At 40.1% G+C, this 23646-nt stretch overlaps 1 protein-coding gene across 16 annotated transcripts in view; it reads left to right on the top strand.

Moving 5' to 3' along the window:
- The window catches only part of BRSK2 (BR serine/threonine kinase 2), a 291630-nt gene that overhangs the window by 231443 nt on the left and 36541 nt on the right, over positions 1 to 23646 (top strand). For 7 of the 16 annotated variants that reach the window (XM_072339337.1, XM_072339338.1, XM_072339327.1 and 4 more), the window contains exons 9-14: positions 2668 to 2699; positions 7571 to 7735; positions 8441 to 8538; positions 13435 to 13585; positions 17377 to 17442; positions 21333 to 21356. In XM_072339337.1, the coding sequence (XP_072195438.1) occupies positions 2668 to 2699; positions 7571 to 7735; positions 8441 to 8538; positions 13435 to 13585; positions 17377 to 17442; positions 21333 to 21356 (536 nt within the window). The remainder of the gene's footprint in view (positions 1 to 2667; positions 2700 to 7570; positions 7736 to 8440; positions 8539 to 13434; positions 13586 to 17376; positions 17443 to 21332; positions 21357 to 23646) is intronic. The other 9 variants (XM_072339334.1, XM_072339336.1, XM_072339335.1 and 6 more) reach the window with 2 other exon arrangements.

Genomic DNA, 23646 nt, shown 5'->3' with positions numbered 1-23646 from the left:
ATCTGGGGTGTCCCTGAGTACTTCACAGCAATGATTTTGATGTGGATGGAGCTGCCGATGTGTAGGTAAACAACAGCCATTGTGTTCTCACATGAGAGCTCTCATGCCCCTTCAAATAAATGTATATCGAAGTGCTAGGGGGATTCTCTTTTAGAAATTGCTGTGGGATCATTAGCTCGGAGGAGGTTGGTCAGCAGGAATGGGCAGAAGGGATTTCTCTTTGACATCTTCTCTGAAGGAGCCCAGGGGGTTTGTGACTAACACAGAAACTGGTGGCCCTTCTTCTTCCCCCTCTCTGACTTGCAGAATGAAGTGCTGCTTTTCTGCATATTGCAGTCAAAAAGAAAAATGTGACCCACAGAGACAGAAAATGCAGCGGAAGAAGCAAGCATGAAAGAGACTTGGACATCGCTTAGCTGTATCATCTGCATCTTGTCTGAAATCATTAATATCTCTAACCCTCCATGTGGTGTATAGGAAATAAGGAGCAGAGATGCATCTCTGTCTCTTTTCAGTGGTACTCAGTGCCAGGACAAGAGACGGGCACAAACTGACACACAGAAGGTTCCCTCTGACCATCAGGCAACACTTCTGTGCTGTGTGGGTGCTGGAGCACGGGAATAGATTTCCCAGAGAGACTGTGAAGGGGTGTCCTCCTTGGAGGTCTCCAGATGCTGCATGGATGTGTGCCTGGACAGCCAGCTCTGGGCATCTCTGCTGGAGCTGCTGGGCCAGAGGGACCCAGAGGTCCCGGAATTCTGTGATCTTACAGAGTGGTTTTACAAAGCAAGAGGTTCACTCCTTAGCAGATTCTTGCTGTAGTATGCACCTGATAACTAACCATTTTAAAATTCTACCCTGTGAAAGGCATACGGAATAGTCTCTTCTAATTTGTTTGTGCCTCAATTTGCAAAGACCAAGAGGAAGAAGAGTGCATCTCTAGGAGGAGAACATATATAGATAGATATGATTGCACAGATATATACATTATCTTCTTGAATTAAACCACTCGGGAGATGGCAGTGTGTCTTGAACACTCTGCCCTTCTTTTAATAGTGCAGGGATGAAAGGACTTCTTAATAGGGGAGACTGTGGTGAAGGGAAGGGAGCTTCCTTTGTCAGAGCTGAGGCCTGCAGTCTGGGGTTCTGTGTCATATACAGCAACACCCGAATGAACAGTAATAAGAAAAAAGACAGATGTGGCCCTGTGCTCCCTTCTAGTCCAACTACCAGAGTTCCCATGTCTGGAAAACACGTGATGTCAGGACACACAGGTTTCACCTTCTGTCAAGCTTTTCTAATCTGTATTCCCTTGTTTCTTTGTTTCGATATAAGCCCTGTCTCACTTTAAAAATGATCTAATATAAAGCAGACATGAGATCTTCTGGGTCTCCCAGGCAAGGAGCTGTTGTTCCATAGTATGGAGGCCTCTGATCCTCTACTCTCTGCAGTGAGCACTTACTTTCTATCTCTGAAATGTTGTTTGTCTATTCCTCTATTGTTTTGTTTTGTTTTGTTTTTTTCCTTTTTTTCCCTGATCCTCATTATTCTGAACTGAAGTGGAAAGTAATAGCAAGGCAGCTGTCTCCATTCTTTCGGACTGGTTTAATGGGCCTGTGGTTTCATCTTATAGCTTGAATTTCCTTCCAGCTCTCCACTGCTGCTCGCTCGCATGTTGCACAAACAGAAGTCTGTTTAGTAGTGAGTCTCACGTTGTTCTGCATGTACAAAGGTTTTTCATAAAGGGAAAGCAAGAAATATCATCCTTATAATGAATAATCTCTGGCTATCAATAAAAATTGCTTTTCTGTTGCGACAATGCTTCAGAAAATGACTGGGTTAGGAAGATTCTGCTGTTCTGCTGTAATCTGAACAGTTTGGGATTTCTCTCAGAAAAAGCTGTTGCTTTTTTTTCCCCCTGCCTTTGTGAAATATGTGGTCATCATGTAGCACATTTGTTGGTGTCTGCTTTACATAGATGGACAAAGCCACTGCTAAGCTTTGGTCAGTTCTTCATTACATAATAAAATGCTTGTTTGTGAAGCAGGAAAGAAGGAAGCAAAATAAATTCAAACCTAAACACAAGGTGCTGGAACTATAAATAGTGTTTTTTGACTGAAACTCTATTCCAATGGGTCTTTAGTTTTTTTAATGGTAAATGTGAAGCCTAGCAAGCACAGGTCTTGGCAGAATATGTCACAGGTGCACACTTTGTTTTGTTCATGCATACTACCTATTGCAGTTTTTATTTCCTTCTCTTGCTCTTTCCAAAGCAAAACTAGGAAAGACCTTTTAGCGTAAACAGTCAAGCATTATGTACATACTGAGGGGAGCAGTTTATTAGCTTCAATTGGATTGTAGAAGGGAAGGAAGCAGGAAGGGAAAAACAAGTAGCCAAAACATTTGCCTGTGAAGCGCTGTACTTATGGATTTTCCTGGGATTTGCTCCTGCCTTGTTCCCTTTTCCAGAGTTACAGCCTCATGTGCTCTGGGGTGGGTGAGGATGAGTGTGATCTTTATTCAGTGAGAAGTTACTCCCATTTGCATGGGTCCAGCTTTGGCATGGTAGACTTTGTTCTTAATAGAGGCAAGTCTTGAGTGGGGATGTCTTACGGAGTTTCCTCTTACCTTTTGCAGAACTAATTTCCTGTTTTCTTTTCTTTGCAGCTAGAACATATTCAGAAACACATATGGTATATGTAAGTAACATTTTAAGTTCACTTTTGCATGCAATAACTATTGATCATGTTATGAAAGCTGGTTTGCTATGAATGTTTGAAGGGAGAACAATGGAGTTTGAGAGCAGATTTCACACAAGTGGAGAAAGGGGAAGAGAACAGGAAGGCATCTAATGTGATCTTCTTACCCTTTGCTCCAAGTATAATTTCATCTCTGTAGCTTCAAGCTAGTAAATTTGTTTACAGTGACTAACAATTGTCTGAGGTAAGTTGTTCAGTCCAGAAGGTTGCTGTTCTAAAAATACACCCCAAAGTGACCATGATTAAAAAAAATAATTAATAACAGTCACACTTGGTTTGCTCTTCAAGTGATACAGAGAATCCCTTGTAATACCTTCTTGACAAGAAAGCTTTTACTTGTTCCTTCTTGGTGTCTTGGTTTTTCTCTGAAATAGAAACAAAAGCGATTATATTGATAAGTAAGTACTTGTGAACAAGAAAATTGGTCTCAAAATCCTTGATCCTTCTTCACAGCAAGCTAAGGGGCTGCTTGTGACCTTGTAACCTGTTGATGTGAGAGTAGCTCTGTGACTTGATTAAAAGCAGCAGTCTTGACAGTGAAGCAGGAGGTCTGTGAGAAAAGAATGCACCTGTCGAGTGGTTTGGGTATAAGGAAGATTGATGGCTTTAAGAAGTGACCTTGCACTCTGCGTATCCCTTCCAGTATTTCAATAAATCTAAGTAAACAACATTTTTTGTTTATACTCATGATAACTTAATTAACCTGAGGATATTAAATAAGGAAGTGATACCTTGATACATGCTTCTGGGTGTCAGCATACCTACACTTTCCCTGTGTGGGTGATAAGGCAAGTCCTACCTTCATAATCCTCCTCTCATTGCTCTTGGGAAATATTTGAGGATGATATGAACTGATATTTAAGCCTGTCACTGGGAAAAAGAAACACCTTTGTTTTGATTTGTTTTGTTTTCTCTAAATCTGTCTTATGGGCAGCGTTCAGTTGCTGGCTTCAATGACTTCAGTAGGACCCGAGGGCATTCAGTAGTTTGTAGAATAACATGTTTTGTTCTTAGCTCACCTGAAATGGTTGAAGCACTTTGCCTGTGGCTTTTTCACATTCTCTACAGTTACCAGGGAACGTGGCACCTTCCAGAACCAGAGAAGGAGTTGAATCTTGTTTGCTGCAAGTTTTTTTTTGTTTAGTTCTCATGGATAAATGTAGGAGAAATGGAGGGGGAGGGATCTCTCTAATTGTAAATCTGAATGAGCTCTCCTGTAATGCTTGACAAGAAATTCCAGAAGTAAAATCTGTTTATACCAGGCTAGACAGTTGGTCCCCTTTGTTTCTTCATGGAGTAAAATCAGCTGACTTCAGTTTCTCTGTGCCTTAATCAGAAGTGGAAGAGGAAATAAAATTAAATATTGTTGATTGCTTTTATCTCTAACCATCCTTGAGATTTTTACCTGCAGGTTTTCGCTGATCGGAATATTGTATTCTCAGGCTCACGTGCACAATTAGGCAGATACTTTTTATTGTAGACATAAACATTTTCATGTGCTTCTTAATGAAGTTCAGATCTTCTGATGACAGTGAACAGGTTTGAGCCCCAGTGGAAATGACATCTAATGCTGTTCTCAGAAGTAGAAATTGAGGTTTGCAAAAGCTGGTTCCCCCTGTGCTCTCAGTACAGTCAATGAAGAAAGAGAAAGGCTCCTTCAGAAGAGTGTTCAGATGGCCTAAAGCAGAGTTTCTTCTCAAAATAGCTTTTTAAATGAGTCTCTCTCTCATTTTTTTCCTACTGGCCATGGATTGACCTAAGGAAGTTAACCTCCTTTGCCTAAATTTAGTCTGTGAATAACCCTAGCACCTTCCAAACTCCACTACTTTCATCTGATAATGTTTCACAGCCTCTTTGCATTCGTTTTGCCTGGAAATATTGATGCTGGCAGAGAACAAGCGGTTACAAGTGTTTGATGCTGTGGCTGTTTTGCTCATATCTTTAATTTTACTTTATTTCATTTATAACTACTATCGAACGTAAAGTCTTCAGTCTTTGTCATATAAGCTGCTGACCTGGAGGTTGTACTCAGAACGTGATCGGTCATTATATTTGATGCTTCAAATAAATAGTCAGTTTTTTGTGAAACTATGGAAAAAAATAATTGCAATCTCACCAGACAGAAAGGTCTCAAAAGTTGAAATAATGATTCACAAGCCTAAAAAAAAAAGAGAAATCAAAGAGAAACCTTTCATCACCAACCTCCAGTTCTTCTTGCTCTCCCACCCAAATGAATTCAGTGAGGCTTTTTAAGCTTTTTTAATTGAAATGATTTATTTTTACCTCAATCACAGGTTATCATAAATCAGAAAAAAAACCAAAAAAACAACCAGCAGCTGTTTTCACTTTTTTATTATTATTACTCTTATTAAAACAAGAAGGCAAGTAAATGAACTGCTTCAGTAAATACGTGCTTCTCTAGCACTGACTTATTGCCCTCATTGTGAAGATAGCAAATTTACAAAAATCAGAAGAACTGTGGTACCAGCGCTGCTTTACTTTGCTCTGATGTGAATGTGCATTTCAATGAGGTTCACAAGAGAATTTCATGGAGAGACTGAAAAAGTCTGCCCTGTTCTGGAATCACATCCATTGTATGCACCGTTCCTCACAAAAGAGGCAGGGTTTTAAAGCAGCAATTACATTCATGCAAGACTTTAAAAAATATACGTGATTTGCAGTATTCATCGGGTGACATTGTTTGATGTCTGTGTGGGTTGAAATGCAACAAATTTGTCACTCTCTACCAGACTGGGAATGGAACAGGCAATACAGGCGTGCCAATCATAGCAGAGACCTGGTGATTTTCGTTTCCTGAAGGACTGAATGCACTGCCAAATGAGGAGGCACCTCTTTGCAGATTTTTCTTGTCCCTGATGAGTAGGTGTGAATATTCCTGCCTGTGTCTGAGGTTGACCAGGTGCCAGGCATAAGGAAAAAACACTTTTCATTGCATAGAAGGTAACAAGTTGTGCTCCAGAAATGGCACCCAAGCTGATGGTTATAAAAGATGATTGCAGGTGATTCTTGCTGAAGACTAAGACAACTAGTGGGAAACCTGGGTTTTCTGTGAATTTTCAAAAGCTGTAATTTCTTTTTAATATCTCAAATTACCTCAAAGACCTCTACTTTTAATGTAATAAATGATTAATGAAGTCAGTTCCTTCTAAAACTGATCTCCAGATCATTAGAAAGCAAAACCACTCAGCTGCTGTCCAAAGGTATGTCCTGCAAGAATTTATCTTAATGACAAGGTCATCGCTGGCTGTAGTTGTGCAAAGCTATGATCTTGTCTTTGCTTTTTACCTGCTGGGAGCTAAATCCTGACACGCTCTAAGTAATAACCAGCTGCCAGAGTAGTTACCTCCTGAAGACAGGGCACTCACAGAGTAAGACATTTCTTCGGTTGAACAGGATTTCCCAATTTAGCTCTTAGATTTCAGGACCCTGTCATCATTTCTCAAGATGTAGAGACTTCTGTGAGACTTCATGGAGGCATCAGAAGCTGTATTTTGGGAGCTGAGACCTTGAGCTTTTATGTATGATATTATTTTACTTCCCTCCTAACCTACTCAAGAAAATTTAGGGTTACATTTAAATTGGAGCTGCTTTTTGTGAATGCTTGAGAGCTTGCTTCTGAGCCTAGAGCACTTTAAGCCTTGCGAGTATGTTTAGAAGTTGTGCTTACCTTATTTCTGCCAGTATTACAAGGAAGTCTTTTGTCCAGACTGCCATTTGATGCAGTTTAGCTGTTCCCAATTTCTGTTGTCCACCCTAAAAGCATGGCCTCACCTGTCACACAATCACACCATGTAATGGAAAGGGAGGACCTCACCCAAAGGTATGAAAACCTCAGCATCATACAGAACATCACATCAAACTCAAGTATTTAGGTGTATGGAGTTGACATAAGTTGCTCCTTGGCCAGCTAAACAAAAGCAATGGACAGTCAGAGTACCTGAAATATATATTATTCAGTCTGTTAGAGGTATCCTGTTGTCTTGACCTGTTTCTTGTAGCCAGAGCTTTTAATTGCAATGGGTAATCAATATTTCCTGAGTCTGGTGAGTGGAATGAGAGGATTATGAAGAAAGGCTGTGTTAACTACTTTTAGAAGAGTAATATGCTGTGCCACTAATGGTGTGTTCCTAGGTTTGCCGCAGACCTCAGGCATCACACTTGGGTCAGAATTTTTTTTAAAGAGAAACAGAGGTTGTCATATTTTGGCATGTAAATAAAAAGCGTGGTTTTGCTCCAAATCCTTTGAAGTCTGTGAAATGGGAACCTTGACAGTGAGATCTCTTAAGTCACATTGGAAGTACAAAATGGCTGCAGTGCTTGCTGTAATCAGAACTGGTGGAATGAAGGTTTGTTCACAGCTTGTTCTTTGAAAGGGAGTCGTTCAGCTTGCACTTTTCATCCTGATAGCCTGAGGTCTGACTGATGAGACAGCGTCTCTGAAATCATTGTAGTGTTTTATAAATGTTTGGCATAAGGATGCTGAACAGCTGCGTAAATTATGAGGGCACTGATAAGCGAGGTTCCTACTGCCTTTCTGACTGAATGCAGGCATTTCTCACAAAAAGACCCAAATCCACAAGGTGCTGATCACTCTCAGCCTTCATGGCAGTTTCTTCTGAAGAGAGTATCTGTCTGGTTGTGAGATCTGGTCTCTCAGGGGGGGATTGAACAAGCTGTTTCCATCTGTTGCTGTGGGCTGTGTTTCAGAATACAGGTTCATTTGTAACTCATGTTTCTTTTCTCTTCTCTTCCCTTCCCCATTTCTCTCTCTTGTCTTCTTCTCTCTGCAGAGGGGGTAAGAATGAGCCAGAACCAGAGCAACCAATCCCTCGAAAGGTGCAGATTCGTTCTCTCCCTTCCTTGGAGGATATTGATCCAGACGTGTTAGATAGCATGCACTCGTTAGGCTGCTTCCGTGACCGAAATAAACTCTTACAGGACTTGTTGTCAGAAGAGTAAGCACTTGCTCAGACTTAATATCAGTTGGGTCTCTGTGGGTTGGGATGCTTATTGTCCTGGGGAAAGGTGGAGATGGCTTTGATCTGTTTGTGGTTGTGAGGGACCTGTATCAATGCCTCACCCTCTGACTGCCCAGTGGCCTGTGAACTGCTGAGAGAAAGCAAGAAGTCACTGGGCCTTTCTTAACAGTGTGTGTCAGCGGAGATGTGTTGCTGTCTCTTCTCTTGCTTCCAGATGTGGTCATTTCATGTAAAGGTGGGACATGCAGTCTGAATGGAGAGGCATCAGTGCTGCTGTTTGTGTTGGATATGCCTTTGTTGGCAAATTGTTACTTATTTCAAGCTATGCCTGAGACTTGGTGTGTCCTGGTGTGCTGTGAGGGATATGTAGTGAAAAGAACTCTTAAGGGAGAGCTGTCTTGTTATCACTCTTGGTTTGGACATTGTGTGAATACATTACCTCATCTGTCTTGTGCCTCTACTCCAGATGTGTGATGGGGGAATTGTATTTCCTTCTCTCACAAGCTGCTTGTTTGAGACAGCAAGGCTCTCAAAAGCTTTGTGAATTGTACATCTAGCTTGCAGATACATGGCTATTTCCAATTTATTTAGAATAACTGTAACTGTTTGAGAAGAAGGGTTTGTTTACATATTGTTTTTTTCTCCTTCAAATTTAAAGATTTTTTTCCTTTTTTTTTTCAGAGAAAACCAAGAGAAAATGATTTATTTTCTTCTGCTTGACCGGAAGGAGAGATATCCTAGTCATGAAGATGAGGATCTTCCCCCTAGAAATGAAATAGGTACCAAAGATACGATCTCTGTCACCATGAACCTCTCTCAACTAGTTCTTCTTTGCCCTCTTTTTTTCGTATCCTCAAACCCGAAACAGTGTACATCATTGGTGAGGATCTGTGGCCAAAGGAGGGCAGATCTGTTTTGTGATTAAACTCAAAGGCTTCATTTTCAGGTCATATCCATCAAAGCACAGAAACATCCACATTGGTCTTGAGCCAGAAGTCTTAAAAAAATTTAATGCAGACCCACAAGCTGCCTCTATGCAATTAGATGAGGTTTAGAAGCAATGTAGTCTAGTGGTAGAATTTTCTTATTACTAATCTATGTGCATGGTTGCAGAGATGCTGCTTCTGGACTTCTGTTAGTAAGACTGTATCATTCATTACATCTCTATAAAGTTTTACATGTACACATCCTCCATTGGAATATCACTTACCTGTTTATAGTACATACATTATAATACCATGTTTTTAGATTATCTTAAAAGGATTTTAAAAGTTTAATATGCAGTAGGATTATGTATATATATCATAAAGCTCCTGTGATACCATTTTATTCCTGAATTGTTCTTTGTTAGTATTTTAAAGTACTGCTGATCACCGAGGACTACATTAATATAGATAGACAACTGGAAAAATGCTCCCCCAAGGAGCTAACAGTGTAAGTGACTCGTGCTGTGCATACTGACAGAAGTTTAACTAATAAAGCATAGTCACGTCTATCAGTGGCCCAAAATAGCATTTTTATATAGTAGAGCTGTGATTTATAGGTCTTGTATTTCACTCATTTGAAGGCAGAATGCTCTTTAACTGGAAAGCCTGTAATCTCCCAAGCCTACAGGACAGTGGTGTATTAAAGTATAAGTTCTTTAATACTCAACTGAGTTATTACATTATTAAAGTCCCAGGCTGCTGGACCTATATTTTTACATGGAAATTCTGAGTAGTTCTTTAAACTCTTACCTGGATGGAGCTGCAGAGATTATCAAGCATCTTCACAAAGAGGGGTGAATGTGCTTACCATGGGTGCTCCAGCCAAAAGTCCCTTGCTCAGTGCAGTTTGTCATCTTGCACTTCACTCATCGGCTTTTGACTCACACAGATTATCCTGCAATGTAAAGACACCATCTTATCTTGGGAATGCTACTGTCGTAAGAAAAGCAGGGTGACTAGAGTCTTCATATCCAGCATGTAAGTGAATACACAGCTGTGCCTTTAATACATTGCATATCTTTCTTCCACATGGCAATGTATGTTGAACTGAAGTGCTGTTCTCTACTCCAGAATTTTTTTTTTTTGTACAAGGGATGATGATGTTCTCCATCAGGAAAACATTACTCTGAATATATCATTGTGCGGCATCGGCACATTTTAGACTCTGAACATTATTCTTTGAGTGTTTGTTAGTTGTCTTCTGTGTTCCACAGGAGGTTTCTACTTCCTCTGTTCTCAGCAGTATCTCTGAGAACATGGGGCAAGGTTTAATTAAGAGCAGTCATGCTTCTCATGAGTATCTCATCATTAGCCATTAGCAATGGCTTTGCACAAACAGAGAAGAGCAGGAAAAAGGTAATGGATATAATATTAGCAGCTTGAAGAAACCACATTCATGAGAGTTGTTTGTTGCCTGAGTTCTTTCAAACAAAACAAAACAAAAAACAACAACAACAACAACAAAAATGTACATCTCATTTTATTTTGCCTTTTCCTCCCTCTTTCCACATTTGATCATGTAATGGATGGATGTAGGTAGAAATAAAGATTTAGCTGCCTTAGACTAGCACTTTCTCTTCTGATATCTCCTTTGAATGTTTCAGCTATGTAAAGCTTTCTCAAAGGGTTAGCAGTAGGCCGCCCTCACCATCTTGTGAGTCCAGTTCTAATTCCTTTTATTGAAAACAAGGAAATAAGAAATCTCTCAGTAAAATACATACACGTCAACTGATGTTTCCTTGAGCAAAAGGCTTATGTGAAGTGGAGATTCTTAATAAATCAGAGTAAAGGAGATTCATCCAGAATAGCCCTGTTAGGTTGTAGTGTCTCATCCAAACTCAGAAACTGAACCTTTTTATTCCAGCCTTTCAGATGGATGACTCTCTATATATTATAACCAAGGCTCTTTCCCTGTAAAAATCCTTGAGAATGTCTTCACTTCTGTGATATGAAGAGGAAAATACATCTCCAGAACTATCACATATCTAGACTGGGACTTGAATTTTTTGTTTCCCTGTGAAGTATTTCCAGAGACTCAAGAACAGAACTGTGTGCACTGAAGGTTTTCCTATTTTTAATTCCTGTACTGCTGCTAAATCTCCAACTGTTCTTATATGCCACCACTTTAGTCTTTATGGAGGATGACTGTGTACTTTAGTATCTTTAGATTTGACAGTGATGACAGAATCGGTACCCTGTGGTTTCTTACTTAAAGCCTTTAAAAAATATGTACAATACTTGCTGCCTTCAGCCATGCGTAGTATAGATTTGTAGCCAATTTTAAAGAGGAATCAAATACCACTACTAGAAGCTCTCCCACACTGATACAAACTTTTGGATGTATTTTCCATCAAACCCGTGTGAATTGCTGTTGTTGAATTTATCGATGCATTTCAGCACCTTATCCTTCTGCTCATTTCTTCTCTTTCTTAGTTTAAAATATGGATTGGAAATCAATATTGTCCAACATCTTGAGCAGCAGAGATTGATATAAAAGTATAATTTAGCTTGTTAGCAATTTCCTTATCCTTCCTAATTGTTCTGCTGATTCCCATATAGTCCTTCTGGCTGCTATCCTTCTCTCAGGCTTCCTGTACAAAATGCTGTTGTTCAAGTCTTTGGCTCATTCCTTTTCAAATCCTATTTATCTTGTTTTTACTGTCCACTTTATGTTTAGTCTAACCATCACTTTTGCATCACTTGGCTGAATTTCCATTTGGTAAATTGTTTTGTTTTGAACATGCATGGATGAAATTGCCTTTAAAATTTTCTTTTCATGTACTGTTTCTCTTGCCATTTTCCTTCTTATTATTTAGACTCTATTATTAACTAACCTTGATGCAGTCTGAGCTTACTCATCTCCTTTTTTTTTACTTTCTTCATCTTTGCTCTTCATTGTTCTGTGTCATCTTCTTCCTACTTCTTCCTTTTTAAGCTGCACTCTTCCCCTTTCCTTTATAGTGTCTGGTGGTATCCTTCTGCAAATCTTTGTGTTAACTCTCTATATGGGTTACAAACATTTTAACAGTTGTTCTAAAGGATCAATCATCCCTTGTTCTTTGTGTTTGGAGAGCAGGAGTTTGACATGTCTAACCTTGTCCCAGTTCACTTGACTGGTTCTGTGTGTGCAGCTGAAGTACCACTGCTTTGTTAGGTTTATCTCTGGTTTTTTGTGTAGTTTTATGCACTCTATGTTCTTCTTGCTAGTGTTTTCTACCATCTTTCTATTATTGAACATAGCTTGAAATAGAGTGAGATACAGCTATTCTTCTCTAACTCATTTTTAACATAATTATTATATTAATGCAAATAATAGTTGCATTATATGGTAATGGGTTCAGTTTCTATCACCGTCTCATTTTCATTTGGGTTGTACTTGCTCTTGCTCATTGCTTCGAGAATAAGCCCTTCCTTTTGGAATCAGATTCTAAGCACCGTGATGTAAGAGAGAATAAGCAAGCAAATAGGCCAAGACTGAGGAGGGCAGACTCATAAAAATAATATGATCTGGCTATGCAGTAGTGATAGCGTTTTAGAAAGAAATCCTGGCAGAGAAAGAAGCCCAAGGGGCCGAATGCTGTGAGCTTCTTTGTAACTGCAGAGTTGAAGGATGTTTTTTCTTAAGGGTAGTCACTCTCTGATAAAATTAAAAAGATATCTGTAAATACAAGCAGGCAACTCAAACAGTCCAACCAAAGCAAGGAAAATCTTTCTGCTTCCCTCCTTTTTACTGTTTAGATGCCATCAGATATATTAGTATTAAAGGAACTCAGCAAGTCTGTGTTTGTTTCCCTTTATCACCATGGAGGTGTGTGTGGTTTGGCAAGTCACCTTGGAACACTTGCTGTCATGCAATTTGGTATCTAAAGACTATTTTCAGAGCAATTTAGGTGCTTCTCAGAGCTGCAGTAATTGTTTGTCTGCACCTTTAGGAATGAAATGCCTTTAAGTATCTCATTCTTATAACTCAGTTTTCACTCAGCAAAATGAAAGTAGCACTTTGATGCCTCATAGAAATGTTATACAATAAAAAGTATAAAGCACTTCAGTTACTACAGCAGTAAAAGTGATATGATGACCTCTGAGATAGATTTCAGTAGCTTTCATTGGAGATTTATCTCAGGTAGTCCAGAATGTTTAATTTGTAATGCTGAAGGAGGAAACATATAACACAGCAGGGAAAACCTGAGATCTAATACTAAAGATGCAAAAATGTTTTCAGAGTATGTTTTCAGAGACTAACACAAGTCTGAATTTAGAGTGTACTTATGTCCCTGTGTTCCATTTAATCTAGCTAGCGTGGGCATGGAAAGCAAGCTGTAGAAACCTGACTACATATCAAGGATCCCTGGATGGCATATACTTTGTCTAACAGCTTCTGCTATAGCCTGTGCTATTATCTTGTTATTACTGTTATCAGCTTTGTAAGGTAATTTGTGCAGTCCGTGCTTTGGTCATACCTTTATTTTACAGTGCTCATACATTCAGTAGTAATACTCTTCCTCTCTGCAGATGGATTGCAACTTAGGTCTTAATGCTTGTAGATTTGGAAGAGTGTGCAAACGTTCATCTCCAAGATAGCTGTCTCTAGAGGAGGTGTGAGAGCCAGATTTTTGAGAGAGGATTTAGCCAACCTGTGTGAGGTAAGTCACAGCCAAATTCAGCTGACAGTGTTTTCTTTTCATAAAGATCCCCCCAGGAAGCGTGTGGACTCCCCAATGCTGAACAGGCATGGGAAGCGACGACCAGAAAGGAAGTCGATGGAGGTTCTCAGTGTGACAGATGGCGGCTCCCCGGTCCCTGCTCGCAGAGCTATTGAAATGGCACAACATGGACAGAGGTGGGTCCCTACTTTACCTGGGAGCTGAGAGTCCCTCCTGTCTGGGTTTGTTGCCCTTTTACATGTCATGCATACAGAGGAGCTGTGGAGCCCTTCTATTCACAGCACCACTCATAACAACTTCCAAGCACACTTACAATGTGGTCTGGCAGCCAGCAGCGCTTATTCACACAGGAACAGAAGTCCTGCCAGGAACTTTAGATTTCTGTTCACTTGCAGCTATTGCTCAGGAAACTGCTATGTCCTTTGGGCAAAATTCATCTCACCTCATTTTAATTGTTCAGAATGTAGGGATTCAGTCTAAGCTAGGTACACAGGCTGTCACTATAGGCACTGGGGACAGATGAAGTCTTTGGGAGATCTTAGATTATGTGTCTGCTGTCCCACCTGTCTTAGATAAGATAAATTAAGCTCTAGTTGCTCTTCTCTGTCTCCATAGCCTATAGCAGGAATCTAAATGATGATGCTTTTGGAATAGGTGCCTAGCTCTTAGGCACTTGAAATTGAGATGAACCTCACCCTCTATATTGCTAGAATAGGTGGAGTCTGGAAGGCCCTGTGCAGGCATCTGTGGATACCTTTAAAATGTACTGTCAGAGCCAGTATGCATCCAACCCACATAAATAACCACATCTGTGAATTGATGAAATTTGTGTAATTTTACCTCTTTTCTCTCAGAGAGAGTGTTATTGGTGTGGAGAGACAGCAGAAGAAAATGATGTTTCCTCAAGACAGGTTCTGATGAAATAAGAGAACTGTAGAAGTTCACTTGTGTGAACCATGGGAGTTGCTTCCTCAGTCGCTATGTCTATCCTAAAGGCAGCACATGCATTTGGATTTACACTTGTATAAATCAATCAGTATTAAAGAACACTTAACACTTCACATTTATATATGCTGATGATGCTGTAACTTCTGTTTCAGCTTTATGACATGATTATTTTTGTTTAGCCATTAAGATCTGCTCAAAATGAGCCTGCTATGCTTGCTCAGAAACTCCCTGTGCTGACTGAGTGAAGAGCACAGAATTCTTTCCAGTGCAGAGACCCCTAGAATTTCTAGACAGTTTTGCTGCCAACTGTTAAGAATTCTGTCTACAGTGAGGAGAAAGTGATTTTCAGAATCTTTCTATGACTGATTTCAGACTGCATGTGTGGTCTTGAGATAGACTTCCAGGAAGAGTTTTCACTGTTGGAAACTTGTCTTTGGGTGTGTGGTTTGTTTTGATATTTCATGTTTGGGTTCAGGAAATGTTCAGGGCAGTGTGCACTCTTAAATGTTCCTGGTAGGCATCAAAGTGATAAGGATGGAGATGACACTGACAAACAGTTGCTCACTCCTTAATCAACTTCCAGTGTTTAATCTAGTACCTGGTAGATATATGATCCATAAATTGCCCAGAGATGAGCCAGACAGAGGTGAATCACTTTCCCCCACCCTGAAGCTGCCTGAGTCGTACTCTGCAGCTGTTTGCAGTAACTGTCCAGCTGGGCAAAACAAATAGGAAATAGTGAGATGAACAGTTGAAGATAATGATCCATTCCTGTTCAGCCAGCCTAGAATGTGTTAGATTGATTCTGAGATTTTCTGAGGACTGAAACCTTCCATCTCTCAGCTTTGCCTTTGAATTCAGAAATGCCGAAGAAGCAAAACTGTGTCTCATTATACAAAGTATATCTTTTGCTTTTAAATACCTCACTTAATTCTGGATGAGAAAGCATTGGAAGTCAAAGATCTGAGATGAGTGTGAGCACTGGAGGTACATGTCCAGGTGACATGAGTAAGAAAGGGTTTTGGCTTGAAGTAGGAAGTAAAACCATCCAGCCACAAAAGAGATACAGGGAAATGCATACCACATAATACATGGTTGGACATAAAGGTGTGATTAAGGGTGGAGGAAGGGATGTAGTAACACCATGATTGATGATGATGAGCTTGGTAGTGCTTGTTTTGGAAGGGGTTGATGGGAAGATAGTATTTTACTCCATGTCTGAGCATCCATAACTCATGCCATTCCACTTCCACAGATGACAGTGGCACTTTTTGTGTTGCTGGCAACACAGTCTTTTATAACATGAACTGGCTTCATTAACAAACACCACTGCATGGGGATTGTCTGGGGACAATGCATTGCTGATGGTGCCCCATCTGTCAGAGCAGTCAGTGACAAAAAGACAAGTGCCTTCCACCAGGACTGAAGGATTTTTAATGGCTAGCAGCATATTATTTTCCATGAAATGACCCACTGAGAGTGGATTTTACAGTGCTAGATCTCAGATCCCAGAATTGGATGCTTTTTTTAAGAATGGCATTTTTTGGTCTGGATAGATGACTGTTCAGTGCTTTTATCCTATAATATACTAGGAGGACAGGGAGGTGGACTGTGGAAATGTGCTTCTTATTTAGACGTAAATGACCCATACAAACATCTGGAGACACAGAGCCATTGCTTCTTTCTTCAGCTAACCAGGTGGCAGACTCTTCTAACCATGGGCAGAACACACCCGTGTGTCCTGATTTAGTCCTATGTCCTCTTTCCCAATAGTAAACGGATGTTCTGTTGCAAAAAGGGGATTGATGTTATAACTTCTGATTTTATGTGTCTGTGTGATGAGCTGTGCTTTTGGTAACCAAGTGGGGGCTCTACAGGCATTTGGTCTGGGCTTGTTTAAGGGCACATCTTTCCACTGAGATTTGAAACTTGGCAGCCTTGAGTCATACAGGCTGAGAAAGTGTTAGGTAAAAAACAGACAATTCGTGGCTTAGTTCTAAATAATGTGTAAGAGGAATTCAATACAAGCTCTGCTTTTTGAGCTTGCTGACACCTTGGAATATTTGTGCTGACCTCTCCAAGTGGTCTCCAGTGGATCTTTGACTGTGAATGACAAAATTAATGTGCACAGACACCTGATACTTGTTTTTCCCTGCTAGCTGTCCACCTAGAAGGTTCATAGTTGCATCTCACTTGAATCTGCTTTTCTGGTATTTCACTGTATTGTCAAAAGAAAAGAGGTAGATTCTGAGCTTAGTTTAATACCATCTAATTCATCCTTTGGGCCAAAATCATACACAAATTAGGATACTGTAGGAATAAGAATCCTTTGGGGATATATCAGAAATTTTCACCAGCTCTGCTGGAAAAGGTTAAAAACTTCTAAAATGTGCTTTATTTTATTTTCTTCTGGTTATTGAAGTGGATAGCTTGCGTGAAAGATTAGCTAACATTGGGAAGCTGTGTTCTGTGAAACAGTCGAGCACATTACCAGTGAAACATATTGTGGAGAGCTACCCCTTTAGCAAAGCATAAGGGATTTTGCTTGTAAGCTTCAGGGATTCAGACCAAAGATATGGGGAAGAGTTGGGAGTGAGTGGTAAAGGGGCTCTATGGCCTAATTCGAACCCTTTTCCTGCTTGTGATTAGTGTTGAGATCTTCTAGAGAAATCTGAGTAATGTGTGCTTTTGCTATTAATGCCTTCAGGCATGTTCTGTATGCACTGGACAGTGTGACAAAAGTAGACTGTATCTGGGTTTTCAACTGGAGAAAGAAGAGCAGGGTTTACAAGTATGTTTGGGGGAAGTCATCTTAGACCTCTAAAGTCCACGGGAGATTATGAACTTTAGCTGTATGTAGGCCTAACCCATAGCTGTTAATTAAAATAAACTTTTCAGTGCATTGCTTAAAAAGGGGAGGATGGGTTGGGGGGCTGGGTGTCCAGCATTGCTTCAGGTGACTCTCTTTTTTAAATGTCCACACTAGTAACTCTGTTTTCTCGCTTTGTTCCTGCCATAGTAAAACAATGTTCAGTAAAAGCCTGGATATCTCTGAAGCCAATCCCAAATTCAACAAAGAAGAAAGGTATAAACACTGACAATATGTTCCTCTCCTCTACCTCACTGCTGAGACCTTAAAGATGCAGTACTTACCTTCTCTGTATGGGGACATAGCTGTTCCTTCTTAGAAAGAAACAAAGAGAGTGGGATATTTACAGGCCCACACTACATACAGTTTTGTACAATACTTCACATTTGAGGCTATCCCCAATGCAGCCTGTGAATGTACTGTTTTCCCCACTACAATGTTATCCTGTTACTACTTCTAGATCAGTTCTACCATGAGTTAGGATACCCAGACTAGAATTTATATTTGCTAGAACTGCTTTGGGAAAGACTGGAACTGGGAGAGCCAGGAGTGCTCCATTCTCAGCATTAGAAACAGCAGTACAACCAAGTCAGCAAGAGCAGTGATAGGGAATGCTGGGAATCTTGACTGATAGGAGCAAAAAATTAAGTATGAGACAAACTCTTTAAGACTGTCCTGGCTGCATCAGAGAACACAAGAGGAAAAGGTGACTGAAAGAGGGGGCTTTTGGAGGATGATTCCAGTCTGACAGATTCTGGAGAGTAACAAGAAGAGTAGCTCTCAACTGTGACTACAGGCACAGTGGAAGACATACAGGCCACCAGATTTAGGGTCTCATATGGTCCATTAACAACAACAACAACAAACCCTCAGACTTATGAGGAGTCTTGTTAGTGGACATGGAATTACTAAAATTCTGGTTTTGGAGGAGGAGAATTGTTCTCTAATGTCAAAAACCGTCATCCCTATGGATAATTCTTCATCATAACGTAGTGCTCATACATTTTGGACAAACACTCAACTTATTCAAAATCAGCAGCTAAATATTTAGGACTGTTCCATCTGATTCAAAAAGAAAGAATTCCTTAAAAGAACCAACCTGAGTACTCAGCTAGCCATTTTTCTTTCCATTTTTCCCTTTAATAGCTTTTCTACTTAAAGATAAATGTGGCGTTTAAGCCAAGGAAGACTTACAGGATTTAAGGACAGTCTCTGTTTTGGCCTTTTGCAGACGAGTCCTTTGTGGGCAGTGTTTCAAACCCTGAACATGCCACAGTGAGGTTCAAATACCATGCACTCACATGATTGTCCATCATGTATGTGAGGCATTTTCTTTAAGATGGCAACCTAAGTACAAGGATTGCCATTAGATACCACTAGAAAACTCATAGTTTCATAACCATAAAGAAATAGTGGTTACGTAGGCTTTAGTGGCTGAGTTTTCCTCAAACTGATACCATCGACATGTTCCTCTCTCCGATTTCCCCTGTACATAGATTGTGTTATTGAACACGTCACTTCTTGCATTAGCATTTAGTGTGAAACTACTCCAAAGACTAGCTCTTTCACAGTAATTGAAAGTTAGGTCCAGTAAGAGAGATGCCTTTGCATCTGTGGTGTGAGAAGGGTCCTTCAGATGTCATCATCCTTCTGTACTTCTCTAGCAGCTGTTAGGCTGTGTTGGGAGCAGAGGAGATGACTCTTCAGTAGCCACTGAAGGAACTCCTTATGCACATGCAGGCTTTTCATGTTCCCTCTCAAAGGTACTGTTTTTCAGACTACAGGAGGAAAAGGATAGGGCAGTCACAGGGATCCCTTGTGGACCTCCTCACTGAAAGGCCAGGCTGATTTTTGAAAGATCGCATTCACTGTTGTCTCACCTTCCTCTCACTCAGTTAAAATGAGGGACTTCAGTGGCATGAAAATGAGAGGAACTGAATTCTGCATCTGTGTACAGCCACAAGAATGGAAGGGATAGGCAGTGAAGAGATCCCCAGCAAAATAAGGACGACTAATCCTGATGGCCATTAAATTTTTGTTCAGCATTTAATTGTCCACCTTTATGATGTCTTTTTTAAAGGAATACTGCATCTTTAAGGGTCCCTTCCCTCTAGATGCACATGGTTGTCTTAGTAGCTGAGGCCACTGTCCCTTTCTTTTTCTTTCTTTCTGACTTTCACCCCCTCTTTCAGCGCTTCTCTTCTTCTGTATCTGGGTTGCTGCAGCTCCGTAGTTCACTTGCTTCAGTATTGTAGGGAATGCACATGTCTGCGCTTCTGGGTCTATTGTGTCCTGGGATTGTCGATTTTTTTTGAACCTCATTTGCCTCTTCCTTTTCCCTATTGTCAACTTGCTTTCCATTCTCTTTGTTAACCTCCTAAGTGCCTTCCCTGTTGGGAAAATGACTTGAAAGAAAAACGAGTCAGCTTTACTGCACCCATTTTAATATTCTGCATGTTTGGTTATGGGTGTATTTGCTGTATAAATATACACACATGCTCCATTATATGATGGGTGTCAATTTGTTCTTCTCAGTTACATCACTGCAGGTAGATTTGTACTGGTCCAATTGAGGACAGCATTCGTCCCTAAATATATACAATGTATATGTATTTGTATATATACGAATTAGATCTTAACCAAATTTGCACTCCAGGCCAAAATACAAACGGAGTATCACTCAAGCACATGAACTTACTATAATGCTTCTTTCCACTTCTCTATTGATGCATAGCACAACTTTTTTCTTTCTGTTCTAACTATGTTTTAATTTTTACATTCCTCAAAACTGCCTTGTGTTGCCCAGCCCAGCATTTGCAATGTTCTTGTATTTGGAAGCATGGCTAGTTGCACTGAGCAGGAAACTGTGAAATCTACTGGGCATATATTAAATTTGGCATTTCTGTTGGTGACCGTCTCGTGGAAAATGGATTTTCCTCACCCAGCCAGAGGTAACTCTGGCAGCTTGGGAGCCTGTTACTGAAAATGGAGAGAGAGAGAAAAAAAGAGACAGAGAGGAAAAAAGCACAACATCTGACTTAAAAATTATTTGGTTTAGTAGCACACCAGGTGATCTTTATTCCTAATTAATCTGTTTTAATCTGAAAAAGTGGTGATACTTTCTTGAGTTTCCAGACCCACACCCCTAAAAACTTGATAACCTGACTATTCTTTCCTATTTTGAGTGCTTTGGTTACTGGTGAAAAAAAGTCTTGAAGTTTTTGATTGTCCCTTGGCATCAAAGTCAACACGTCAGAGATTCGTTCTGCCTTTAAAGCTGCTGTTTTGGGCTCTTTTCAGCACAGCATTGATTTATTCTCTGTTCACATTTGAAAGATTTCCCTTGCAATCTTCAAGAGCCAGAGACTGAATTTATTTTAAATGAAAAACGAGATCCTGGAGCACAAGATGGCATCCACAGAGATAAGTGCTGGGTTGCTGAGCTGGTATGCTCTAGGTGATCTGAATTCCTGACTCTAAGACCATCATGACTATTAAGCCAGTATCAAAGCAGATTCACAGCTTGAGCTACAATCTTGTACCCTGGGCTCCCAAGCTGGCTCAGAAATGCATGCTTTAATAACCAATATGTTTCACAGTTCATTCATGGCAAAAATAAATAAAAAAAAAAAGTACTTCTTACCAGGCCAGCTTGGGGGACAGAGGGACACTACACTGAGCAAAAAGGGGACAAAAAGAGCAGTTTCCTTTATAACAGTCTGATATAACTGTGCCTTATGTCAGAGTCAGAAAAGAAATTCAGCAGGAAGTCTGAACCCCGTTGCTCTGCTGACTGCTCTCATTGGGATTTGGCTGGAAAGGTTTTCCTACAGCCTTAGAATGTCCCTCTCCGTATTCCCCAGTGCCAAAGTTGGGTGTGTCTGCATTGTTGTGAGCAGGACAAAAGTTATTTACTAGTAAATCAAACTGTCCCCCTAGTGTTCCTGGTCTCTGCAGATGTAGGCACCTGTGGCAATGATTATGACCATGCAGTTCTCCGAACAGTATTTCACTCTGCTTTTCCTACTCTTCTCTCCACCTGCTTCCACACCCCCCTCTTTCTCTTTCTTTCTCTTTGCCTTCTCTCTTCATTTTCTCTTTCCGAGGATGGCGAGTGCTGATCCATTGGGGTAAGCTCTAGTTTTGGATTATTCCTGTTGCGGGACCTGTTGTGACTTGTAGAGAAACTTTTCATTTGCACTTTACAAATACAATGCAGGTGGATATAGCTCAGAGAATGAGGCTTTTCAGCAAGGAGACAGAGAGAGATGTGGGAAGAAGCATTTTTGGTGCTTTTGTGTGTGTTTGCGTGCTTTTATGTTGGAGTTACACTCCATATAATTTAGTCCGGGGTTCTTTTTTTTCTCTTGTCTGTATGTTTCAATGTCTGTGAGTACACAGAACTAATCTCAGACACTGTGTAGGTACCAAAATGCCTGAGAATATCTCCCCCTTCTCTTTTTGGTGCTTTTTGTATCTTCTTGATACCTTCCAGTTAACTTTGACCCTAATTTATCCTTTTTTCTTTTTCTATTTATTTTTTTCCTAAGATAAGGCTCAGTCCCATCTGTGTTATTAAAAAAAAAAAAATTACAGGGTATTTTCTCTCTTTTGAGTATAGATTTTCTTAGGAGGTGAGCAGATGGCCCTAGACACAGATATATCTTCAAAGCTCTTTATTTTCAATTTTCAACAAAGAGGATATAGGTACAATTAGAAATGCAGTCCCACTTCCAATTAAATTTCCATTTATAAATACTTAAGGTAAGCGGAATATTTATTAATAAATGATTTAATAAAAATGTTGTAATAGATCACTACAGACTACAATAAAAGCTTATGAGAAGGTACAAACTGAGAAAGCTAATTAGCAGCAGTAATATTTATATTAATAAAGCATGTTTGTAATGTGCTTTACGATTTATTAATGATTTCTAAACCATTTATAAATGATTATGATGTAGTATGATTGGCCAGTTAAGGATGGTGGTGCTGGTTAGCATCACCTTCTTTGTATACTGGAAGGAAGAAGAGGTGTGTTATCAACACCTGCAGTTAAAAATCATCGTGTGCTTTTTGTAAAGGCTTCATCTTCCTGAAAGATATTACTATGAGTAGACATTCTGACATAAGCAGAAGTATGTAAAGACAGTAAGGTTGGTATTGTTTGCACACTTGGGACTGTGAATAGCATTAGAAGTAGTCTATTCTTACTCCTTAGATCAGCATCAGGAAGCAAGGAACTACAGTTTGTATTTTTTGGAAGCGTTGAAATGTAATACACAGTGCCTGAATGTTCACTATTGCTTATTAATTTGGGTAGATTTCAGGGGTTTCATACCCCAAACTGCAGTTTACAATTTTTATTTTCACTTGAGTGATCCAAGCAAAGAGGAGTATCAAATGCCACCCAATTTATGCTTTAAACAAACAAAAATTTGCTGGATATTTTGGCTACGCCTTTCAAAACTACGCACAGAATCAAACCAACTCAAAATTTTGAAGGCATTTCACCCAGGGGCACGAGTCAGATGCATTACTGCACGCTGCATGCATGCTGCAGGCTCCCCTTCTTGGAAGCATGGCTCCAGCTTGACCAGCTAAAAGACTGCATTCAGCATCCTAGTAAAACTGTGCTATGAAAGCAAGTTCTGCTGGGACTGCAACAAGGTACCAAACTTACTTTTTATTGTAGGAAAAATTTCTGTGAAGTGGTTATTCAAAGAGGAAACAAAAGCCAAATCTGAGCCAAATGTTTAATACTGGCTGCAAAGCCTGTACACTCTGCTGGTGTATACTAGCTGATGCACTGTTTAAAGCACTTGAAAATTAATCTGAGTGAAGGGCTATGTAGAGGTGCTCTGCACTGTACTATATGTGTACGGCGGTTACCAGGTCAGCTGCTTTTTCTTCCTTCTTGTGCCTACACCTCAGCAGTGCCAGGCTTCAGCCCTTTATTCTTAGAGCTCACAAGAAACGGCAGTTCTCTTAAACCAGCAGGAAACTGGATTCCATCTCCTTGGGTTTACCAGTAAGAGATTAACTGATTTAACACAAATTGGGCCATACATGATAGCAGCTGCCTGAAATGAGTAAAAATTCACTTTAAAACAACAGTCCTTGTAATTGAAGTATCAAATTGAATGAGGTATAAAGGCATCACATATCCAAGCTACAGCCCACACGTGCTCATTTCTTTTCAGTGCTTGGCCTCTTTCTTTCATAGCTCAGATTGTCTTCTGCTTATCGTCTGTCTTTGAGATGGGAGGAATAGCCCACAATGACTTCAGTACCCGCCTTGTGTTTAGAATGCTCCCTGTGGCTGCCCCTACCTAGAACTTGGGTCTAGATCCCTAAAAACAGATTTATTTTCATTTCCTCCCTCCATGCTTGACAAAGCAATTATGTCACTGTGGATGA

Source organism: Excalfactoria chinensis, chromosome 5, assembly GCF_039878825.1.
Source record: "Excalfactoria chinensis isolate bCotChi1 chromosome 5, bCotChi1.hap2, whole genome shotgun sequence".
Taxonomy (NCBI): Eukaryota; Metazoa; Chordata; class Aves; order Galliformes; family Phasianidae; genus Excalfactoria; species Excalfactoria chinensis.
The sequence above is the reverse complement of the archived record's forward strand: the minus strand, read 5'-3'. Positions and strand labels throughout refer to the sequence as shown.